Consider the following 26287-nt stretch of genomic DNA (forward strand, 5'->3'; position numbering starts at 1 on the left):
TCTCTGTCAGACTTTGGCATTCTGGGCGGACCTGGGCACATTTGTTTACTTGGGCACTTGGATATATTTTAATAACAAAACTTAGTTATATCAAAGTATATAAGAAAGAAAGCCTTGCATTAAAGTAACATCTCAGGATGCGCCAAAGTGCTTTAAGGCAAATGAAGAACCTTTGAAATGTTATCACTGTACGATGTAGGAAGTACAGTGGACAGTATGCACAGTGACAGTAATGTAATAATGACCAATCTGCTTTAGTGACTGTAGTTGAAAGATAGATATTGGTCAGGATTTAAGACTGACTTCCCTCTCTGCTGCACCGGAACAAGTTTAGTTCCGAGGGTTAGGTCTGAAGACACAATGGACAGAATTTAATGGTGGTGCTGGGTGTGAGAAATGAGTTGGGAGGAGGAACTTAATTGGGTGGAAGGCAAAATGTCAGGTTCTCGACCCAGGATGAAATTTCCAAATGAAGTGGTTGGTGACTAGGAGGCAGATCATGGTTCCCAATGACAAGCTCTGGAAATGTATTTGGAATGCATTAGCATATTATGAATACTCATGAACACAAGAACACAAGAAATAGGAGTAGGAGTTGACCATGTGGCCTATTGAGCTTGTTCTGCCATTCAATATGATCATGGCTGACCTAGAGCTTCACTAGACTTAAACCACAAATTCACCAGATTAAATGATACCTTTGTGATTAATTTGGCAGTGAAAGTGAAACGACTGGCTAAAGGTGGTATGGAGCAGGTGAGGTTGTCTTTGAGGTGGATTTGGAGTGAGTAGGGGCTGCTTCTCTTGTGTGGAAGGTCATAGGAACAGGGGAGAGGAGGTTGAGTTCCTTCTTTAAGGTAGGGTCTTGGCTGTCTGAGTGGTGGGGTTGGGTCCTGGCTGTCCAAAGGAGGGTGGGTTCTGGTTGTCTGGAGGAGGGTGGGTTCTGGCTGTCTGATGGTGGGTCGGTCATGGCTGTCTGGAGGATGGTTGTGGGGGACAGAAGTGGGAGGGAGCTGGACGACACAGGGAAGGTTAAAGTTGACTGATGGTAGTTAAACTTGATGGAGGGGAGGTCTAGGGTGATTGAGGGTAGGTCAAGGGTGATGGAGGAAAGGTTGAGGATGACAGTGGACTGCTGGAGAGTGACGGCAGGCAGCTTGAGGGTGATGGGCCGCAGTTTGAGGGTGACAGTGGTGAGCTTGAGGGTGATGGCAGGTGCAGATCGAGGGTGCTAGACGGAAGGACAAGGGTGACAGAGTTGTTCAAGGGTGATGGAGGGAAGGTTGAGGGTGATGGAGGGGAGGTAAAAAGTGAAGGAGGGAGGGTGGAGGGTGATGGCTTTCAGGGTGATAGTGGGAGTGTTGAGGGACATTGCTGCAACAACGGGAAGAGGTAGCCGGAGACCAGGTCAAGGAGAGAGGAGGCCATGGTGGGGTGGGTGGAAACCAGGGTGTGATCTGTATTTTAAGGGTCTGGCTCAAATAGGGTTAATGTGGGACTGAGTACAACTGCCCACACAGTGATGTAAGGGGCACATGACTTGCACCAAGGGTCAGTCTAGTGTTGGACAGAGCCATTTGTACCAGTAAGCATGGAATCAGCTCCTAGCTTGTATGCTTTACTGTATTTTTGTAAATAATTTGAAGGATCAATAAAGACTTGCAGTTAACCTACATATGACTACAAAGACTTCTTCAGGCCTACTGAACTGTAACCAACACCCTACAACATGGTGGCAGCTTGTGGAAAAACTCAACATCTTGCAAAAATGCAGAAAAAAACTGAAATGTTGGAAGACTGAGAAAAAATTCAGCAAAACACTCTGAGCTGCCAAAAAGCTCCACGATCAGAGGCGCAGGGGAAAAATTGCTTTGAAAAAGCTCCAAAGAAAGACTTTGGAAGTGGAGTTGGAAATTTAAAATGCCTCACTGCAGCAGAAGACTCCATTGTATATCCTTTGAAATTCCAGCTTCTAATCCCAGAGTGCAGAGTCAGCTGAACAATCAGGGGTGAGCTAAAACTTTTAAATTCCAGGATAAAGTGGGTCCTGAGAAACTTTTAAATAGTTCAGTGGTCAGAAAGTTCCATTTAAAAACTCGGTCAGAAAAGCCAGAGCCCTGAGTCTGTGCTTGCACTAAAAAGAAAAAAAAATTAATTTAGAAAAATTGTGACTAAAGAATCAGCTTTAAAGACTGACAAAGGCCAGGAAGTAGAAAACTTCAGACCCACTGAACTGTCACCAACACCCACAACATGGTCAATGCAAAGAACCCCAATGGCCCACAGGTGCAAGGTCAGGAGCGAAGACCAGGTAGACTGTGCTGGCTATAACTTTGCCTGCCTTCTGCCCACAGTTCACCAGGCAGACAGGATGGGTCTTGTGCACCCAGTATTTTTGGAGGCTCGGGTGAAGGAGGAGAGGAACCCAGGGAGGATGGTGACTGGGAGCCAGTGCAATGCTGAGCAATAGACCATAACTGAAAATGCCTCACATGGAGCAACTAGCTGCAAATGTCTGAGAATCAATGTCAGAGATGGCTGAGGCTGTCACAGCAGACAGCAACTGACCCTTTCAGCTTCTTCATGAAGACCTATGTCCTTGTGGACTTAGAGGCAAGCCAATGCCAGTAGCCTTAATAGTCACTGCAGCTTTGAATTTCAATGCCACCAAATCATTCTGGGGCTTCACAGAGGACATGTGTGCCATCTCACAGGCAGCTACTCATAGATGCATCAGGGCAGTCACCTGCTCAAGAGGACAAGTGGATTTGTGATTCATCACAGACCTGAGAGCCAAGCAGCCAGAGCTGTGGGATTCAGTTCTATCACTAGATTTGCACAGGTACAAGGAGCAATTGATTGCATGTGTGGCACTGAGAGCTTCCTGGGAACAGCCGGCAGTTCAAAGGGGCTTTCACTCTCTTTCACTCTCTGAACACTGCAAATGAATCCTTCAGTGTGTGTGCGCACTTCCCAGGGAGCTGGCATGATTTCTGTATCTTCAGTCACTCTCAGGCGCCACAACTGTTTGCTCTCCCTCAGCAACTCTAGGGGTGGGTCCTTGGTGAGAGGGGATATCCACATGGCACCTGTGCAGAACTCAGAAAGCCAAGCAGAGGAGGGGTACAATGCTTGCCATGCTCCACCAAGGGCAACAATAGAACAGACCATTGGATTGCTGAAGATGAGGTTCTGGCCCACTGAGTTGCAGTAAATGCCACAGAGTTTCCCAGATCATTGTGATTTGTTGCACCCTACACAACCCCACACAGCAAAGGGGTGAGGAATTGCCAAGCAGGGATCTGGAGGAGCTGGACTCTTCCTCAGACGATGATGAAGGGGAAGAATCAGATGACCCTGAGTGAAGGCATATGCAGCTCCACCTGGAAATGCCAGGACAATGGAGAGAAGTGTGAGGGAGGCCTGTCATTGAAAACCATTTTCAGCCAAAAGCCCCTGCAAAGCCGATTTATCACCGCCTCAAAAAATGTGCTGTAGATGTGCAACCAGTTCTGGCCAGCTCTCTCCCGACAACCTACAGACCCGTGACACCTTAAAGGTCAATAAGAACATAAGAAATAGGAACAGGAGTAGACCATTCAGCCTCTCGAGCCTGCTTCGCCATTTAATAAGATCGTGGCTGATCTTCTTGTGTTTTGATTTCCACATTCCCATCTAACCCTGATAGCCTTTGATTCCCTTGCCTAACAAGAATCTATCTATGTCTGCCTTAAAAATATTCAATGACCCTTTCTCCACCACCTTCTGAGGCAGAGAGTTCCAAAGTCGCACAACCCTCAGAGAAAAAAATTCTCATCTCTGTCCTCAAAAGGGTGATCCCTAATTTTAAAACAGTGCTGTCTAGTTCTGGACTCACTCACAAGCGGAAACATTCTTTCGACGTCCATCTTGTTAAGGCCGTTCAAGATTTTATACATTTCAATCAAATCACCCTTCACTCTTCTAAACTCCAGTGGAAACAAGCCCAGTTTGTCCAACTTTCTTCATAAGACAACCCAGTCATTCCAGGTATCAATCTAGTAAACTTCCTCTGAACCGCCTCCAATGCATTCACATCCTTTCTTAAATAAGGAGACCAAAACTGCACATAGTATTTGAGATGCGATCTCACCAATGCCCTGTATAACTGAAACATAACATCCTTACCTTTACATTCAATTCCTCTCATAATAAAAGATAGCATTCCATTAACCTTCTTAATTACTTGCTGTACCTGCGTACTAACTTTTTGTGACTCATGTACTAGAACACTTAGATCCCTCTGCACCTCAGAATTATGCAGCCGTTCTCCATTTAAGTAATACTCTGCTTTTTTGTTCTTCCTGCCAAAGAGAACAATTTCACATTTTCTCACATTAAATTCCATTTGCCAGATTTTGCCCACTTACTCAACCTATTTATATCCATCTGCAACTTCCTCATGTCCTCTTCATAACAGACTTTCCTACCTACCTTTGTGTCATCTGCAATTTTAACTACATGTCTTCACTCCTCTCATTTAAGTCATTGATGTAAATCATAAAAAGTTGAGGCCCCAGCACAGACCCCTGTGGGACGCCACTCGTCACATCCTGTCAATCAGAAAAGACCGATTTATGCATATTCGACTCATCTCCTGCACCTCTGCACTCACACCTTCCTCCCCTTCCCAGGACCATGCATGACATCCCTCTGTGCTGCAGCTTTCTGCAGTCTTTCTCCAGTTAAATAGCACTCCTTCCCCGCCTCTGAACTCCCTCCTTTCCCTAGACTCCTCCCCTCTCCACACTCCCTTCTCTCCCTGGACTCCTACGCCTCTCCTTGGAACTCCTTCCTCCTGTCAAAGTCCTGTCCCGTTCTGAGCTCTTGCCCCTCTTTGAACTCCTTCCCTTACACCGTCCTTGCCCCTTTCACCAACTTCCTCAGTTGCTGCATCCTCCCCCACTATGCCCTCCTCCCACTGTACTCCCACCCCTCCCAACCTCACAACCCCCCTCCAACCTCACCACCCCAGTACACCTTCTTCTCAATCAAACCTGGACCTTCCACTACTGTTCAGATTAGAACAAGTAATGATAGACAAGCTTGAGTAAAATAAACTATTTTGTGTACCGTGGACATCCTGCCCACTGAGAGCTGCCAGCCAATCAGAGGCCAGCAGCTCTTCATTGCTCAGCAGCACCACCAGGGAAGTGGTGGTTGCTGCCAGTACTACATCCACCTGAGGGCCAGGATTGAGCGATGGTGGGAAGGGGGCCACGGAATGGGGTCATGGGGGAGGGTGAGGTCATGGGGGAGGGTGGGTTTGGCAGAAAGGGCAGGCAGCAGGCCTCAGTGGGCACTCCCTTTTCTGATATTAGTTCCCTTGATCAGTCCTTTGAGTGTCTTTGAACATGGGACTAACCCCACCCCCCCTCCACAAGCCTGCAAGCAACCTGACAGCGTTAACTTTTCAGGCTTCCTACATGGTGGGTCCTTCATTCCTGCTGCAGTTGGTGCTGCTCTGTCTGACATCCTATACTCTGCCTATTCCTCCTTCAGAACCAAGGGCAACCACTGGAAAAATGCCCATCACCAACACTCCCTTTCTCTTGATGACTCCTATCATGTGCCTAATAAGTACCAGAGCACTCACTTTTTTTAGGTGAAGTCCTCAGAGAGTCACTTGAGTAAATGTTGATAGTGTGTTGGTGAAGTCTAGACAAAACGGGTGGAATTTTCCACTCCCGCCAGCAACTGGAATTCTTATTTGGCGGGAGGCAAACAATCTGTTATCCGACGGCGGGGCAAACTGTTGAAATTTTGTTTCCCCGATTATCAAGGCGAGTTAAAGAGCTTCCTGGCAAACAATGTTGGGAACCCCATTTGCATGCATGAGCATCTCATGCAGTTTGTTAAAAGGCTACCTCACCAGAATTAAGTTCACCTTCCAAATTAAGTTCCCTGCCAGAGACAATTTAGAACGTTCAGTTTTACAACTGTATATAAGTGGCATGAACCTGGCAAACTTCACCTCTTCCATGATTTTAAGGTGGGTGTTACTTTCTCCTTCTTGGGGACTTCACACAGCTGAATCACAGAATTGTTATGGTGTGGAAGGAGGCCTTTGGCCAATCGTGTCTGCACTGGCTCACTAAATGAGCACTATGACTCGGTGTCATTCTCCTGCCTTTTCTCCGTAACCGTGCACGTTGTTTCTATTTAAATAATCACTTAATGCCCTCTTGAATGCCTCAATTGAACTTGCCTCCAGCACACTTCCAGACGGTGCATTCCTGACCAGAAATACTGGCTGTGTGAAAAAGTTTTTTCTCGCATCAGATTTGCTTCTTTTGTAACTCATTTTAAATCTGTGACCTCTCATTCTTGATCTTTTTACGAGCTACTGTATCCAGGCCCCTCATGATTTTGAACATCTCTATCAAATCTCCTTTTAGCCTTCTCTTCTCCAAGAAGAACAGTCCCAACTTCCCCAATCAAGCTTTGTAACTGAAGTTTCTCATCCCTGGAACCATTCTTGTAAACCTCTCCTGCACTCTCTCCAATGTGTTCACATCATTCCTATAATGTGGCCCCAGAACTGCACACAATGCTCCAGCTGAGGTCTAACCAGCGTCTTATATAAGCTCAGCATAACCTCCCTGCTCTTGTACTCTAAGCCCCTATTAATAAAGCCTAGGATAAACCTGTCCTACCATCTTTTATGACCTATGTACATATACATCCAGGTGCCTCTGCTTCTGCATCCCCTTAAGAATTGTACCCTTGATTTTATATTGTCTCTCCATCTTCTTCCCACCAAAATGCATCACCTCACACTTCTCCACATTGAACTTCAGCTGCCACCTACCAGCCTACTCCACCAACTTGTATATCCCCTCTTGAAGTTCCACACTGTCCTCCTCACAGTTTACAATGTTTCGAAGTTTTGCAAAGTTTGAAATTGCGCCCTCCACACCAATATCTAGATCATTAATATATATCAGGAAAAGCAAGGGTCCCAGTACCGACCCCCTGGGGAACTCTGCTATAAACCTTCCTCCAGCCTGAAAAATACCCATTGACCATTACTCACTTTTTCCTATTACTCAGCCAATTCTATATCTATGTTGCTACACTCCCTTTTATTCATATTGAGTGCCTGTTGCAAACACTACATCAAGGCTGCACAAGAGAGGCACATGAAGGCTGGACATGCAGGCAGACTTATGTGGCAAGGATGTGGAGAGTGCCTGGGGAAGGGGGGGCAATGTCAGCGGAAGTGGGGGTGGGAGAGCCCAGGGAAGTTGGGGTGGGGAGTCTCTTAGAGGTAGGGTCGGTGTTGTCGATGATGGGATCCTTGGGGATGAACTAAGGTACTGGTGATAGAAGGGAAGAGTTGCAATCAGAAGGGGAGTGGGATGTGGTATGGTGGCAGGTCCGGGATGAGAGTCTGGTAGGTGAAGGTCTCATCAGGTGAGTCACAGAGGAGGACTAGACAAGTGGCTCAGATAACAGGAGGAGGCAGGGTCAGGATAGGCATGGGGACGGTAACGGGTGTCGGCTCCGAGGGGAGTAAAGGCATATGGAGGTGGATCATGGTAGAGTAGAGAGTAACAGTGAGGCGGTGTGGGGAGGTTCAAGGGTGACAGAATGGAGAGGAATTGTGATATTGGCTGAGTCCATGGTGATTGGGGGATGGTTGCTGGACTGCAGCAGTTTAAGAAGGCAGTTCACCACCACCTTCTCAAAGGCAGTTAGAGATGGGCAATAAATGCTGGCCCAGCCAGCGAAGCCCACATTCCATGAATGAAAAAAAAACAAGGGGAGGGTAGAAGGTGGTGGAGCGATGTTGAAATGGCGTACACCATTCTTCCAAACTGACTTCACCACTCAGTCAGTCAGTTTTTGGGTGGGTGGAATTCAAGTTCAGCACATGTGGCTGATTAAAGAGACACCCTAATAATTACAAGGCAACTGGATGTCAACCGTTCTCTCTTGTGTTCCCCTCTCTATGGTTAAACCTGCATTAAAGCAGGTTTGTTCCCGACTCATTTGTCCCATAACATCAAGATCCCAGCAAGGTGTGGAACTGCTGTTCATTCTGGGCTATTTGCCATTGGCTGCAGTCAGAGGCAGGGGTGAAGGGAGGGAGGGAGGTGGATGTCTCCAAGGGGCACGGCTGAAACCAACTCATGACTCCAGACTTCCATCTATCTGGATGAATGGCCGTGGCTGACAAGGGATCATGCGCTTACTCTTTCTATGCTGCCAAGGCAATGGTATCTCGATAGAGTTTCGAGGGTGGTGGAGACAAGTGGAAAAGTGTCCGCCTGAGCCTAACTACACATGGCTCTCATCAGCCTGGTCAAAGAGCAAGTCTCCACATGCAGGCATGTATGAACAGGAGGAACACGCATCTCTGGTCCTCCAGGATGTTCTTTGCCTGGAAGGGATGGGTGGCGATGCCATGTCTAGACGAAGGCCAGGTGAAAGGTTTAGCACTGGCCTGCTGGCTTTGAGACTGAGGGAATCCTGTAAAGGACATGCTCACTAAATATATCGCTTCAATTAGTTCATACATCCACTGAGGCGTTGATGATGTAGGCTGCAGGCAACCCTGATGAGGAGAAGGAGGGCCCATCACCGGTTGGCACAGGGCGAGGAGTAGCAAAGGCCTGATCAGCAAGAGGCAACCGGACCTCTGGAAAGTCAAGAGGCTGGTGAACATGGACCACTTCAATGGCGAGCATTGGCCTGACTGTGGGTGTATCGCTGGCTGTGCTCTTATCTAGAGCAGAGTGAAAGGCAATGCTGGAGGCACCATCGTACCTCCCGGGATGTGGTTGCTCACATCTGCTAGCTTCTCCACTATGATCTGAGGCCACAAGGACTGTGGAGGAATAATATGGAGCTCCTGGCCTGCATTGAGTGAATGTCTGTCTCGGTGCCGTTTAAATATGGCACCAGGACCTTCGACCTAATGAGGTAAAGGTGGGGCAGGCAACTTCCTGCCCTTCCTGCCACAAGATTCTCTGAGCTCCTCACAGATGCACAATTACTGAGCTGAAAACGGAAGGTTGCGCGTGTTTGCCTGTCCCGGACAGCCAGCAGGAATCATACAAACTTTCCCGCCCGCTACTGGAATCAGTCTCCAGAATGGAAAATTCTGCTCAATGTATCAACAGGATCTCCCAATGTGTTTCAAAAATCCTCTCAAACCTCCAGCAGCAAGTGAAGAGCACTCAACAGCTTGCCCCATACACATAATGGATGAAGTATGACTAGACACTTCCCTATCTCCTCTACTGCAGGGCCAATAGTGGAAAAAGAAATCCCTGGAAATTCCATCTCCATCTCCCTCAGGTGATGGAAACCCAGGAGACCACATGGATCCTGCCTTTGTTGCCTGATAATCCACTTACCTTCTAAGTGATGCAACTACTGCCCCATTTAGGAGCCTGTCCTGCTGCCTTTTGAGTGCGAGCAATAAATCCTCACAATTGTCCTGACCAATTTTTTTTTATCCCTCAACCAATAAAACAAATGATCATTTTCACATTTGCTGTTTGTGGGGGCTCGCTGTGCGCAAATTGGCTGCCCCAATTTGCACACAGTGAGCCCCCACAAACAGCAAATGTGAAAATGATCACAATTACAAACATACGAACAAACGAATTAGGAGCAGGAGTAGGCCGCTTGGCCCCTTGAGCCTGTTCCGCCATTCAATAAGATCATGGCTGATCTGATTGTAACCTCAACTCCACATTCCTGTCTACTCCCAATAACCTTTCACCCCCTTGTTTATCAAGAATCCGTTGTGCTCTGCCTTAAAGATATCCTGCCTCAACCACCTTGAGGAAGAGAGTTCCAAAGTTTCACAACGCTGAGAGAAATTTTTTTCTTCATCTCTGTCTTAAATGGATGACCCCTTATTTTTAAACAGTAGCCCCGAGTTCTAGATTCTCCCACAAGAGGAAACATCTTCTCCACATTCACCCTGTTAAGACCCCTCAGGATCTTATATGTTTCAATCAAGTCATGTCTTACTCTTCTAAACTCCAGCAGATATAAGCCTATTCTGTTCAACCTTCCCTCGTAAGCCAACCCATAAGATTCTTGGTATCAATCTAGTAAACCTTCTCTGAACTGCTTCATTTACATCCTTCCTTAAATAAGGAGACCAATGCTATACAAAGTATTGCAGATGTGGTCTCACCAATGCCCTGTATAACTGAAGCATAACCTTTCTACTTTTGTATTCAATTACCCTTGCAATAAATTTCCTACATTATAACAGTGACTACATTTCAAAAAGTACACTTCATTGACTATAAAATGCTTTAAGACAATCTGAGGTTGTGAAAGGCACTATATAAATTCAAGTTCTTCCTCTCTTTTTATTTATTTGGTGGCAAATCACATCTTCAGGAATCCCAAAACACTTCATAATTGATGAACTACATTTGAACCGCGGTCATTCGCTGACTTATATTGTCTTCCAGTTAAGCATTCTCATCCAAATCCCTCCATGTCCTCACCCCTCCCTACCTCTGTAATCTCCTCCAGTCCTCTGATCCTCCAAGATATCTTCGATTAAGGCCTCTTGAACATCCCTGAATTTAGAAGTTCCTCCACTTCAGCTGACTTGACCCATTCCCTCCCTAAATCTCTCCGCCATTTTCCCACTTTTAAGTTGCTTTTGCTATCTACCCTAATATCTCCTTGTGTCAAATTTTGTTTGTTAATGCTCCTTTGAAGCGCCTTGAGACGTTTCACTGTTAAATTTGCTGCATAAATGTAAGTTGTTGTTGTATTACAAGTTGACCTGGCAGCCATCTTGGTCATATACCATGAGCAGCATACAAATGAATAACAAGACAAGCTGTTTTTGGAGCTATTAATTTAGGAGGGAATGTTGGCAGAACACCAAGAGAATGTCCTACCCCTTCCTCAAATAGTGCGGTGGGACAAATCACAAAGAAATGGAAAATTACTGGATGGAACATTGTTGAGAGGGCATGCCTGACAGGCCTTCACTGAGTATAAGTGAGCAGTCACTTCCTAACATCATTTATAAGGGAATTAGATAATCATATGAGAAGGGGGAAAAGAATAGAGGCAATGGACTTGTGGGAAGAGTGGATAATGCCATTTGAAGATCGAATACTAACACAGGCCTGATGGAAAAAATGGCATCTTTCTATCATGCAGTCTCTCCAATTCCAAGAGTTACAAAGGCTCTGACATTTAATCTGCTGAATACGTGTTTCAGTGTATCATTTGGTCCATAAATAGAATGTGCACTCCAACTCAAACACACAAACCTGTCTCAATTACTCCAGTCACTGTCATCAGTCCAAGATGAGCTTAGTGAATCTTATATTTTATCACGTTAGAGGTCAGGCCACTATACGTGTACATAGTGAAATACTTAACAAACTTCAACACTGGCAACACTCAGTTTTACCTGCAATAGGTACACAAATAGCAAGTTAGGGTGAATTTTTATAGCCTTTTGATAATTCAATAACAGTAACTATGTTTTCACGCTGTCCTCTGCTCTCAGTGCTTATCCATCACTATACATGCTCTCATATCTCCAGCAACTGATGTGTGACGGAATAGTTTGTCTTTGCCAATTCCTGCTGCCAGCAAATGCTGAATTCAATAACTTATTTCACTGCTTACCAAATCAGGAAGGTTATTCAGAGTGTTCTAGATTCACAGGGGGATCATTTGCATAAGACCCAAAAATAGGCACAGGAATCACAATGGGCAAACCTCATGCCACCAGCTAACTTAAATGTGTGACTGTGTGGGTCAGCAGGGGGCTCAGCTACGTGTAACACTAGCATCACTTAAAGGGGAAGCACATTCTCACTACAATTCCAGAACAACATGTGGAAGAAATTCTGAGTAGGAAGAAGAAGACTATGGTATAACAGAGCAGTGAGTGCTCGCCGACTTCTGCTCGGATCCGCTGTCAGTGTGCAGACTGATCAACATCTGCGACCTGTTGAAACTGGCCTCAGGAGCCAAGGTGAATCGTAGCAAGAGCAAGACCATGTTCTTTGGGAACTGGGCTGACCGATCCCTTTTCCCTTCATCGTCAGGTTAGATGGTCTGAAGGTGCTGGGGATATGGTTCGGAGGGACCAGGGCATACATTAGAGACCAGAAGGAGCGAGTGTCTATGGTGAAAATCAAATTGGGCATGTGGGAGCGATGCTCCCTCTCCATTGCCGGTAAGAACCTGGTCATCAGGTGTGAGGCACTCTCGCTGTTGCAGGTCTGGCCCATTCCTCACTCCTACCCGATGGCAATCACTCGAGCCAATCGTCACTTTATCTGGAGGTCAAAAATGGATTTGTGTCCACAGGGATGCGATGTACAGGCCTCTAGATGACAGGGGGAAAAACATGCCCAACATCACCCTGATCCTGATGGCCACCTTTGTGTGCGACTGCATCAAGCTGTGCGTAAACCCTTGGTATGCAAACACCCACTGTCACTGTGTGTTGAGGTTCTACCTGTCCCCGGTGTTGCGAAGGATGGGTCTGGCCATGCTGCCGCGGAACGCTCCAAGTAGTTGGACCGTGCCGTATCACCTGTCCCTCGTGGAAAAATTTATGCAGAGAAACACCTTTGATCAGGTCCATCAGGCAGTGGTCGGCACGTAACGTCTTAGAGGCCCTGCAGGAAAAGGAGAGGGTGAATTCTGTGGGATGGTTCCCCGAGCAGACTGTCAAAGTCATTTGGCAGAATGCCTTATTGCCAGAACTTTCCAACAAGCACCAAGATGTAGCTTGGCTGGTGGTGAGAAACGCCCTCCCTTAGAAAGATCCTTCCAACACGCCTAGCATCTCATCCTTTCTACATGTTGCCCTCGAGGTGGCTGTGGTAGGGAAGAGACTGTTGTTCAGCTCCTTGTGGAAAGTGCCTTTGCAAAGAAGTTCTGGAGAGAGATGCAATGGTTTCTGTCGAGGTTCATCCCGAGCAGTTCTGTGACACAGGACTCTGTGCTCTGTGGGCTGTTCCTAGGGACACACACCGAGACAAACATCAACTGCAGCTGGAAGATCACCAACTCTGTGAAAGACGCTCTTTGGTCTGCCCAAAACTTGTTGGTCTTCCAGCGCAAAGAGTTGTCCCCGACCGAGTGTTGCAGACTGGCACATTCCAAGGTCCAGGACTATATGCTTGGAGCAGCCGCCACAAAGGCCCAATGGGGAAAGGTCACTGTCTAAGACCTTTCTGCCATAGTGCACCGAGTGGCTGGGAATTGTATAGACTCCTCAGGCTGTACGACTCACATTGAATGTATGCAGTGAATATTACATATATCATAATTGTATTGAAGCACCTCAGAATGCAACATGTTCTATGTAGATAAGTTAAATACCATTGCATTGTCTGACTATAATGACCGTGTTGAAATGTCTGTAATGTTCATTCATTGTATTGAAGCACCTCATGATCTATGTGGAAAACTCGAATATGATTGCACTTCTTGTGATGGCCATTTTGAAATGTTTTGTAATGTTCTTTCAGATATTTTATGAATAAAGTATATTTTTTTAAGAAGTGTGTGCTGCAATGTTCTCTGATGTTGTTGTGGAGGCCTTGGTGTAGGAGGTGGACAGGAGGAGCGAAGTCCTCTTCCCTCAGGAGTCCCTGAAGGCAGTGGGAACAGATAGTCATCACTGTTAATGAAATAAGTTTGCCCCTGAGGACCTGGATAAAGTCAGTGCAGGAAGAAGTTCAATGACCCCACACAAGTGCTCAAGGTCAGTGAATTCATTCTCAAATATCGACCAATAACCCCACAGACTGTTTAATTCACCACCATCCCCGTCATTCACCTACCAACATTCTCTTATGTATGACTCATAGCCTCACCTCACTCTCACACAGTTAGTACTGCTGCAAACCTCTCACCCACAGCTTGCACATACTGCCAGCTATTCAACTGTGATAGCCACATCACCCAAAGAGGTTGCACCAAGATCACTGACAGACTTCATTCTGCACAACCAGAGGTAGCAGGATCTAACTGGTGGGAGACAGGCACAACTTCATGTCCTTATTCCCACGGAGGAGATGATGCTGTCCATCATTGGTGAGGTCATTGTCTGTGGTGGGGCTGAAACTGTAGGTTTTGATGGTTCCCTCTCACATCCCAATGTCCCCCCCTAATCCCATGGGCTCTTCTGATTTACAAGTTACAGATAGCATAAGCGTGTACTCCTTACTTTCTCCCCACTCCCCTACCCTTGTGCCCTTCTCCATTTAGCTGCTGACAAACTGGCCCACCTGGCAGTGTTGTGGGGGCTTGAAGGACAAGGGCAGTAGATGAGACACCATTACGCACTGCCAGACTCACAGGCACCAGTCAAATACTGACACTATGTGTGCTTTTGAGAATAGCTTTGAGGTGGAATTTGCAGATCGTGAGCTACCGGGCATGAGTGGTCTGAAGTCAGGGCTGGGGGAAACAGTAGCACACTCACCAGCTCCCTGGAGTGTGAGGTCACACATGAATTATAGGTTGTGGATGAATACGATTTTGCTGCTGCTGATGGGATGTCCAGCTTTGAGCTGCTGGAGCTGTTCTGAATCTTTCCCATCTAGCCTGTTGGTGGGACCACACAACATGATGGGGAATATCCTCACAAAGCATATTGGTCACTTCTATCAATACTGTGATGGACAGATTGGTGAGGGCGAGATAAAAATGAGCGATCCAAAGTAAAAATAATTAATTGGGGGAAGGCCAACTTCCATGGGGTGAGAACAGAGCCAGTCCCAGAAAATTGGAATCAAATGTTGGCTGGCAAAGCTGTAACGGAACAATGGTCGCTTTTAAAGAGGAGATGGTCAAGGTACATTCCCATGATGGTGAAAGATAGGACAAATAAATGATGACACTGGTAAAGAATAAGAAGAAGCAGAAAAAGTACATTTGACAGATGTCAGGTTGATAATCTAATGATAATCAAGCTGAATATAGAAGGTTCAGAGTTGAAGTGATTAAAGAAATCAGAGATGCAAAGAGGGAGTATGAGAAGACACTGGCAGCTAACATAAAAGGGAATCCAAAAGCTTTCTATAGATATATAAATAGTAAAAGGAGGAGTGGGGCTGATTAGGGACTGAAAGGAGATTCATGCATGGAGGCAGGGGGCTGAGATACTAAATGAGTATTTTGCATCTGCCTTTATCAAGGAAGAGGATGCTGCCCAGGTCACAGCGAAAGAGGAGGTAGCTAAGACACTAGATGGGCTAAGAATTGCTAAGGAAGTGGAATTGGATCAGCTGGTTGTACCTAAATTTGATAAGTCACCAAGGCCAGTTGAGATGCATCCAAGGATACTAGAGGAAGTGAGAGTGTAAATTGCAAAGGTACTGGCCATTATTTTCCAATCTTTCTTAGGTAAAAAGGTAGTGCGAGAGGACTGGAGAACTGCAAATATTGCACCCTTATGTAAGGTGTAAGGGTAAACCCAGCACTACAGACCATTCAGTTTACTCTCAGTGGTGGGAAAGCTTTAAGAAGAAACAATTTGGGACAAAATTAACAGTCACGTGGACAAATATGGAATAATGAAGGATAGATTTGTTAAAGGCAAATCATATTTAACTAACTAGCTTGTGTGTTTTTTGATGAAATAACAGAGGGTTGATGTAGGTCATACATTTGACGTGCTGTACCTGGACTTCCAAAAGGCATTTGATAAAGCGTCACATAACAGGCTTGTCAGTAAAGGTAAAGCCCATGGAATAAAAGGGACAATGACAGCGTGGATACGAAGTTGGCTGAATGACAGGAAACAGGGAGTAATGGTAAATGGTTGTTCTTGAACTGCAGGAAAATGTATAGTGAGGTTCTCCAGGGGTCAGTACTAGGACTGCTGCTTTTCTTGGGGCAGGATTTTTAGGTTGGAGTGTGGGCGCATTCGGTGGGTTTGGGACCGGCCGGGGAATGGACCACTGCCTGCGATCGGCCCCCGACCACAATTTCACGCTGACTGGCCAATGAACGGCCAGCCAGCATGAAACGCGCGCTGAAAAGCTCAGCGCTGCTGGGGTGGGGGCACGAGGAGGATGGGTGCTGATGTAAGCGCAGGCGTGGGGGAGCGCGGAATGAAAGCTCCCTGAAAGCAGAGAGCTGCCTCAGGGAGCTGAAGAACAATAAAGAAAGATCTTAAAATCTGGAAAAAAAATGCCCACGCATCAGAATCAGTCACCTGAACATATACATCATGAAAAGTCTATCCATACATTTTAATTTTTTTTATTCAGCAACAGAAACCTCATCCCGCCCTTGGATGAAAAATGCAAAGACCGCCTGGCAGGTTTACCCTTCTAAGGTTGGACGGACCATGGAAAATAGGGGGCAATTGGAACTTTAAAGGGCTAATTGCCCTCTTGATTGTCAGCGGATGAGCTTCCAACTTCCGTGTGACTGAAACATTGCGCGAGTGTGGGATGGTGTCAGGGCGATTGCCCAATGACATCACGTGCTATTTTACGCTCGAGCAGGCTGGGTGCGCACCCACACGCCGAGCTCAAAACCCTGCCCTTTGTTTATTCCCATGACCTGGCTTATAGGACACTATTTCAAAATTTGTGAATGACACAAAACATGGAAATTTTGTGCACTGTGAGGAGGCTGAACAAAGTTAAGGTACAGTTCAGACATAGCCTCATTGATCCCCTCCTTCAATGCTTCCCGCTCCACAATAACACTGCCTCCTGTCTTTCTCATACTTACATTGGAAGTCTGAGGGAAACAAATCATTTCCTGACGTTGCCACCTACACCATAAACAAGCCAATCTCACACCGCACACCCCCACCCTCCACACCCCCAGACCGGGGAAGCTGCATCTCACCCCCTACTTACACCACCGCCTCCCTCTGCCTCCCCAACCCCCACCCCCGGAAACCATTCCATCTGTCCAGCTGACCTTGTGACACAGCTCCTTTTTCAAAGCTGTCTCTTCCTGGAGAGCAGCTGTTTCGCTGCCAGCTTACAGCAGCTCCTTCTTTTACATCATGCACTCCCACTGCAGACTAGATTCCTTCCTTTACACTGTACATTCCCATTCCGGACTAGACTCCTGCTTTTACAGCTGACCCTCCAGCAGCTACACTCTGCCTGATTCTGCTCTGCTTCTTGTCCTCTGAACAACCAGCTATTCAAACTGTCAATTCAATTATTTAACAGGACTGCTCGACCCGAGATCCTGTAAAACTTTTCTCCTGCTGAAACTTCAAGTCTTCAATAATACCCTGAAGAATTTTGAGTGTGGTGAGTATTTTTTTTCTTTTCTGTACACAGTAGATCAGGGATTAAAAAGGTAAATATAAATCGGAGGGGACATGTCCTCCAGCTGTCATTTATTTACAAGAGAATAGCCAACCAGAGCAGTTACATTAAATGTTTTAATTCCCTCCAAAACAGTCTTGTGACGTGACAAACCATGCCACTGGTACACACATTTACAGCACTTGCACACACACATGTACAGCACTGGCACACACACACACTTACAACACTGGCATGCACACTTACGGCACTGGCACTGACACATTTACAGCACTGGCATCCACACTTACGGTACTGGCACTGGCACATTTACAGCACTGGCATGTACACTTACGGCACTGGCACTGATACATTTTCAGCGCTGGCTTGCACACACTTACAGCAAGAGAACTGACAAATTTACAGCACTGGCACATGTACATTTATAGCACTGGCGTAGGCACACACACTTGCAACACTGGCACTGTCTCTCTATCTCACACACACACAAACAAACTTACAGCACTGGCATTGACACAGTTACAACACTGGCACACAGCCTCACAGCACTGGCACTGATACATTTACACCACTAGCACACGCACACTCAGACCACTGGCACTGATATATTTACAGCACTGGTAAAACATACGCTTACAGCACAGTCACTGATTCACTTACAGCACTGTCGCACAAACACCTACAGCATTGGCACAGACATACAGCACTAGCACTGATATATATACAGCACAGTCACACACACTTGCAACACTGGCACTGATACATTTACAGCACTGGTAAAAGCATGCACACTTACAGCACTGGCACACACACACTTGCAACACTGGCACTGATACACTTACACCACTAGCACTGATACATTTGCAGCACTGGCAAATGCACACTTACAGCAATGGCACTGATACATTTACAGCACTGGCAAATGCACACTTACAGCAATGGCACTGATACATTTACAGCACTGGCAAATGCACACTTACAGCAATGGCACTGATACATTTACAGCACTGGTAAAAACACACACTTACAGCACTGGCACTGATATATTTACAGTACTGTTACACACAGTTACAGTACTGGCACACACACACATACAGCAATGTCACTGACTCATTTACAGCACTGATAAAAACCGACACTTACGGCATTGGCACACATGCATTTAGAGCACTGACACTGATATATTTACAGCACAGTCATTCACACACTTACATCAACGGCACACGCACACTTACAGCAATGGCACTGATATATTTACAGCACAGTTACACACACACTTACAGCACTGCCACTGATATATTTACAGCACTGTCATCTACGCACTGGCATACGCAAACTTGCAGCAATGGTGCAGATACATTTACAGCACTGCCACACTCTTTCACCACTGGCACTGCTATATTTACAGCACTGTCACACAGCCATACAGCACAGACACTGATATATTTACAGCATTGACACATATGCAGAATTATGGAACTGGCACAGATACATTTACAGTAATGACACATGCACACTTACAGCACTGTCACAAACAATCTTACAGCAATGGCTCATGCACACATACAGCAATGGCACTGACGTATTTACAACACTGACATATGCACACTTACAGCACAGGCACTAATAAATTTATAGCACTGTCACACACACAGTTAAAGCACTTGTATGTGCACACTTACAGCAATGGCACATGCACGATAACAGCACTGGCACATGCACACAAACAGCACTGGCACTGAGATATTTACAGTGCTGGTAAAAACATACACTTACAGCACTGGCACATGCACAGTTACAGCACTGGCATAGGCAATCCTACAGCAATGGCACTGACTCATTTACAGCACTGTCACACACACTTACAGTACTGGCACTGATACATTTACAGCACTGGTAAAAACACACACTTACAGCACTGGCACTGATATATTTACAGCACTGTCACACACACACACACATACTTGCAACACTGGCACTGATACATTTACAACAAGGGTAAAACACACACTTACAGCACTTGTACTGATATATTTAAAGCACTGTCAGAAACATACTTACAGCAACGGCACATGCACACTTACAGCACTGGCACTGATACATTTAAAGTACTGGTAAAAACACACACTTACAGTGCTGGCACTGATATAGTTACAGCATGGTCACACACAAAGTTACAGTACAGATGCTGATATAGTTACAGCACTAACACATGCACACTTACAGAACTGGCACTGACATATTTATAGCACTGGTAAAAACACCCACTTACAGCACAGATACACACACAGTTACAGCACTGGCACTAATACATTTACAGCACTGGCAAAAACACACACGTACTGTACTGGCACATTTATAAGCATTGGTGAAAAAACACACTTACAGCACTGGCACTGATATATATACAGCAGTGTAACACACGGTTACAGTACAGGCACACACACACTTACAGCACTGGCACTGATACATTTACGGCACTGGCACACACAATTACAGCACTGGCACTGATAGATTTACAGCACTGTTGCGCACACTTGCAGCACAGATGCTGATATATTTACAGCACTGGCACACACACATTTATAGCACTGGCACATGCACACATATAGCACTGGCATGGATACATTACACCACTGGCACATGCACCCTTACAACACGGGTGCAAGTGCACTTAGAGCATCAACACTGATATGTTTACAGCATTGTCACACACGCAGTTACAGCACTGGCACACACGCTCACACTTACATCATTGGCACTGATGTATTTACAGCACTGTCACACACACAGTTATATCACTGGCACTGATATATTTACAGCACTGGAAAAACACACACACACACACACACACACACATACTTACAGCACTGACATGCATTCACACTTAGATCACTGGTACTGATATATTTACAGCACTGGTGAAAACACACACTTATAGTACTGGCACATGCACAATTAGCACTGGCACTGATATTTTTATAGCACTGTTTCACACACACACACACACACACACACGCACACTTACAGCACTGGCACTGATGTCACACACTCACAGGGCAGGATTTTACACATAAAATGATTCGCAGTGACATCAGGGGGTACTCCTGATGCCATCGCGTCCCATTAAAATTTTCAGGTAGGCGGGAGCACAGCAAAATCAGCTGCACACCCATCAACCTGGCAATGGCCAATTGAGGCATTGACAGGGTCAACTAAGTAATTAAAATATCTGCCCATCCAACCTTAATGTTGGCAGGCAGGCCAGGAGCCTTGGTGGGAATTAGAAAACACATGAAACCTCATCCACCGGCGGGAAGAGGTTTCTTGTAGGTTTTTAAAAAATTTAATAAAGATTTTGTAAAAATTATGGACATGTCCCAACTCACCTGACATTGTCACATGAGGGGACATGATAAGGAAATTTAACTTTTCTATTTTTAGGTTTTGTACATTTTGAGCTGATCTCCCTGATCAGGGAGATGAGTGCGCTCTTTCGCATTTGTGCTTTTGCGTGGACGTCAGGCTGGGCAGGCCTTAACTGGCATGCCTACGCAAAATGACGCTACACCTCTGATCAGGGGGAAAATTCAGCCCATACAGCACTGGCACCTGCACACTTACAGCACTGGCACTGATAAATTTACAGGACTGACACACACACACACACACACACACACACACACACACACACACACACACACACACACACACACACACACACACACACACGTACAGCACTGGCAATGATACATTGACAGCACTGGTAAAAACTCCCACCTATAGCTCTGGTACATGCACATTTACAGTACAGACATTGATGTATTTACAGCAATGGCACACACACTTATAGCACTGACACTGATACAGTTATAAGCACTGGTGAAAACACACACTTAAGGCACTGGCACACGCACATTTAAAACACTGGCATGGATACATTTACAGCACTGTCACACAAACTTACAACACTGGCACTTATACACTTATAAGCACTGGTAAAACACACACTTACAGCTCTGGCACTGATACTTTTACAGCACTGACACACACACAGCACTAGCACATGCACAGTTACAGCACTAGCACTGATAAAAACACACTGGTAAAAACACACACTTACAGAACTGGCACACGTACACTTAGAGCACCGGTACTGATATCTTTATGGCATCGCCATACACACACTTAGACCACCGGCACTGATACATTTACAGCGCTGGTAAAACACACACACCCAGAGCACTGATATATACACATTTGCAGCATAGACGCTGATATATTTACGGCAATGGCACAAACACACTTGCAGTACTGGCACTGATATATTTACCGCACTTGCACACACACATTTATAGCACTGGCACTGATACATTCACAACACTGGTAAAAGCACACACTTACAACAATGGCACATGCACCCTTACAGCATGGGCACACATGCACTTACAGCACCAACACTGGTATTTTTACAGCATTGTCACACATGCAGTTACAGCACTGTCACATACATGCTTACGGCACTGGCACTGATACATTTACAGCACTGGCCAATGCACAAACACAGAGAAATGGCACTGAAACGTTTACAGCACCGTCACACACACAGTTATCTCACTGGCATTGATACATTTACAGCACTGGCAAAAACACACACACACACATACAGCACTGGCACTTGCCCACTTACAGCACAGGCACTGATATATTTACAGCACTGTCTCACACACACAGTTACAGCACTGGCACTGATACATTTACAGTACTGGTGAAAACACACACTTACAGGAGTGGCACAGGCACACTTAGAGCACTGGTGCTGATACTTTTACAGCACTGTTTCTCTCTTACACACACACGTACACACACACACACACGCATGCACGCAAACATACACACACGCACACATACATACAGGACTGGCACACACTCAAACTTACAGCACTGTCACTGATATGTGTACAGCACTGGTCAAAACACAAACTTACAGCACAGGCACTGATATATTTACAGCATTGTCACATACACTATTACAACACTGGCACTGATACATTCACAGCACTGGTAAAAGCACACACACACACACACACACACCCTTACAACACTGACACCGATATATTTACACCACTGACACACATACACACACACACACACACACACACACACTACGGGCACTGATGCCTTTACAACACTGGTAAAAGCACACACTTACAGCACTGGCACATGCGCCCTTACAACACGAGCACATGTGCTCTTCCTGCATGGGCACCTGCGCACTTAGAGCACCAACGCTGATATGTTTACAGCATTGTCACACACGCAGTTACAGCACTGGCACACATGCTCACACTTACATCACTGGCACTGATATATTTACAACACTGGCCTATGCACACTCACAGAAATGGCACTGATATATTTACAGTACTGTCACACACACACAATTATATCACTGGCACTGATACATTTACAGCACTGGAAACACACACACACACACACACACACACACACTCTTATAGCACTGGCATATGCCCACTTACAGCATGGGTACTGATATTTTTACAGCACTGTCACACAGACAGTTACAGCATTGGCACTGATACACTTACAGTACTGGTGAAAACACACACTTACAGTACTGGCATACGCACACAGAGCATTGGCACTGATATTTTTACAGCACTGTCTCTCTCACTCTCGCGCTCTCTCTCTCTTACACACACACACACACACACACACACACACACAGGCACTGGTATATTTGCAGCACTGGCACTGATATGTTTACAATATTGGCACACACACACTTACATCACTGGCACTGATAAGTTTACAGCACTGACAGACACTTACACCACTAGCACATGCACACTTATAGCACATCCAATGATATATTTACAGCACTGTCACACACACACTTACAGCAATGGCACATGCACACTAACATCACTGGCACATGCACAGTTACAACGCTGGCACTGTTACATTTACAGCACTGTAACCCGACGTCACTGCGCGTCATTTAGATTTCCAGTTCGGCAAACTGTCAAAGGCCTATTAAGGCCTGTTAAAAACTAATTTAAGTGGGATGAGGTTTCGTGAAGGGTTTTAAAATTCAATAAACATTTTAAAATAATTCTTTGACATGTCCCAGCTCATGTGACAGTGTCACATGAGGGGACATGTTTTAAAGTTTTTATATACTTTATTTCAGTTTTTAATTGTCAAACTGATCTCCCTGAGGCACCTCTGTGCCTCAGGGAGATTTTTGCACTCTTCTGCGCGCATGCATGAAAGTGTACAGGCCCCAACTAAGGGAATCACCTCGCCCAGGGAGCGCTGAGTGCTTCTGGGTGTGCGTCACGCTGGGCCAGCCTTAATTGGCCCGCCCATGTAAAATGGCTGCACGGGCCCTGATCAGGGGCGCTGATTGCGTTTGCATTCACCCTTGCCCACCCCCGTACAACCCCTCTGACAGGGGATAATTTTTCCCAGGCTGTCAAAGCTTTTCATCTTGCATTCATCAGGAAACACACACAAGAATGTCAAATTTCAAACAATCACAACAATTACAGGAGAAAATGCATACTGATTGGTTGGCAAGTCGACCGTGATTGGTTGAAGCATTGCCATGGAGAATGCACCAGGTCCTCTTCTGCCCCATACTTTCGTTGAATTCAAAAAAGGCACAATGCTTGGACATGTTCCTTTTGTCTGCAGAGGACAGGTCTTTGCATGTGAATATATATATATATGTATATATATATATATAGCTTCTAGCAAGTGCAAGTGAATGCAGAGATCATAATCCTTCAGACCCTTTTGTTTAACCTAGTTCCTGCTACTTTCCAAACAGAACCTACTCTCTCCTATATTGTTATTCCTAACATGGATCACAATATCTTTTCAAGTTATTTTGAGATGTCTATGAAATAGGATATCTAAAATGGGGGCATGGACCTTACTGTCTGACAGGGTGGTAGAGGCAGAGTGAATGAAATCAGGAACACCCAAGAGGCCAGAATTAGAGGAGTGCAGATATCTTGGAGAGTTGTGGGGCTGGAAATAATTACAGAGATAAAGAAGGGCAAGGCAATGGAAAGATGTGAACTCGAGAATGCACGTTTTTACATTGTCTCCTTGTCTAGCAACATCTCAATGTAGCTCAGTGAGCACAGGCACATTTATATCACTGTCAGGCACACTTACATTTTGAGCAGATGCACATTTAGACCACTGGCACTGGCACACTTATAATACTGATGTAGAGAAACTGAACTCTGAAAAGGCAGGTTGACATCAGTGGTGTAAGCAGGCTATTGCAGTGGCTTTGGAAAGTTTGACAATAAGCCGTGTGACACAGGCCAGTCTGAAAGGATGCCAAGGTGAATGCCACATCAATGTACTTCAGCTAAGCTATAAACAGCACTTTAGGGGAAAGATAATACAGCTATCCTGCTCTCTGATATAGAGTGTGCTGACTTCTAACTGACCTCGCTGTAGCCTTGCACCCATTCCCAAAGATTTTTTGTTGAAGAAATATATTTCTACACCCCCTGTCTTTACTCCATGACAGAAGGCAATTGGCAAAATATTGTACTGATCAGTGAACTACCTCCTTTCTTTGAGATTCTGGCTGAGCTTTCAGAGCTCAGGTGAATTTACATACTTTTTATTTGAAGCTAAGAAATAGATTTGAGGTGATTTTCTGGTGTCAACTGTATAGCTTTATTAAGTTGCTGGCTGGGGCTTTATTCTGTTATTTGTCTGAACGCTGTGGGTTTCTTTTCACTTTTGAGACTGGGGAAACATGGTAATCACAACAAAGCGTCCAGCTGTATTTAAATAGCCAACACATGACAGTTGTAGGAAGCAAAATGTCCTACTTGTAAAATTAAAGGTTACTTACATAACCTATCTTTTGTTTTATTCTCCGCAGGTAAAATGTCATCTGTGCTGCTGAATGTTCAACTGAAAATGGACACCAAGGACCTTCAGATTCAGACTTTAACAGTGGAAAGACTGATCCAACCTTTAATAATACAGGTAGGGTTTTACACTCCTTAAAAATGAAGCTATCAACTCATGCCAACTGTAAAGATCTTTTGTACATTCAGATGGGATAGCTGGAGATGTTCCACTTGCTGCCAAAGAAACAACGACCGCTCCTGCTGCCACATTTCAGGAGAACGTGATGCTTTGCTGCCTAATAATTTGGAAAGTCACAGCCTGCAGGAATGCAGTTTTCCAACCTGTGGGTGCGGCTCTCTAGCGGGAAGCCCAATATGCCAACCTTTTTCCAAATCCATATACAAAAGGCATCTTCTGTCAGGCAAATTCAGCACCCACAGTTTTAAGCCATACTTGAAAAAGATGCAGGTAAAAAAGGCCAACACCTCTGTTGTCCTTGTTCTCTGGCCTGTATTTCCTTTTAGTGGGACCTACTGAATTTACACTTGCAGGTGCTTAAGTAAAATGGTCTAAAATGTGTTTATTTGAAGTCACTGGAAAATCTTCTCTGTTCCACTTTTTGCTGCATTGGGGCAACTTTCTGCCACTCACAATTTGGTCCATATCTTGTCCCTTCAGCTTGGTTCCCTGTGGTGTTGCTAAGGTGATGTTTTTAGGGGCGACAGTTGTATTAAGGTGCCTCATGAAGTATAGCCACCAACATCCTATTTTGTGAGGTTAAATATTTCTTCTTCAGTTCTCTGCCCAAAGGCAGGTGTGACCCACAGTGACATGACCTACACTGTGGGAAGGGCAAGAAGGAATGTCCCGAATCCGCCCAGCCCAAACAGGAATTGAACCCTGTGCTATTGGCACTAATCTGATCCACAGCAGCTGTCCAGCCAGCTGGGTCCCCCAAGGTGCCTGAGTTGCTGTGGCAACATACACTTTTACATGTATGATGTCACCTGAAGCTATGGATAGCGATGCTAGACGCTCCAACTTCCTTTCTATCACACTGCTGA

General features: G+C 45.5%; 1 protein-coding gene across 2 annotated transcripts in view; it reads left to right on the forward strand.

Moving 5' to 3' along the window:
• Positions 1–17163: 17163 nt before the first annotated feature.
• Positions 17164–26287, forward strand: part of LOC121289841 (catenin alpha-3-like) — a 1845970-nt gene continuing 1836846 nt past the window's right edge. For both annotated transcript variants that reach the window (XM_041209732.1, XM_041209733.1), the window contains exons 1-2: positions 17164–17294; positions 25252–25358. In XM_041209732.1, coding sequence (XP_041065666.1) covers positions 25257–25358 — 102 coding nt within the window. In that variant the 5' untranslated portion in view covers positions 17164–17294; positions 25252–25256. The remainder of the gene's footprint in view (positions 17295–25251; positions 25359–26287) is intronic.

This window comes from Carcharodon carcharias, chromosome 17 (genome assembly GCF_017639515.1).
Source record: "Carcharodon carcharias isolate sCarCar2 chromosome 17, sCarCar2.pri, whole genome shotgun sequence".
NCBI lineage: Eukaryota > Metazoa > Chordata > Chondrichthyes > Lamniformes > Lamnidae > Carcharodon > Carcharodon carcharias.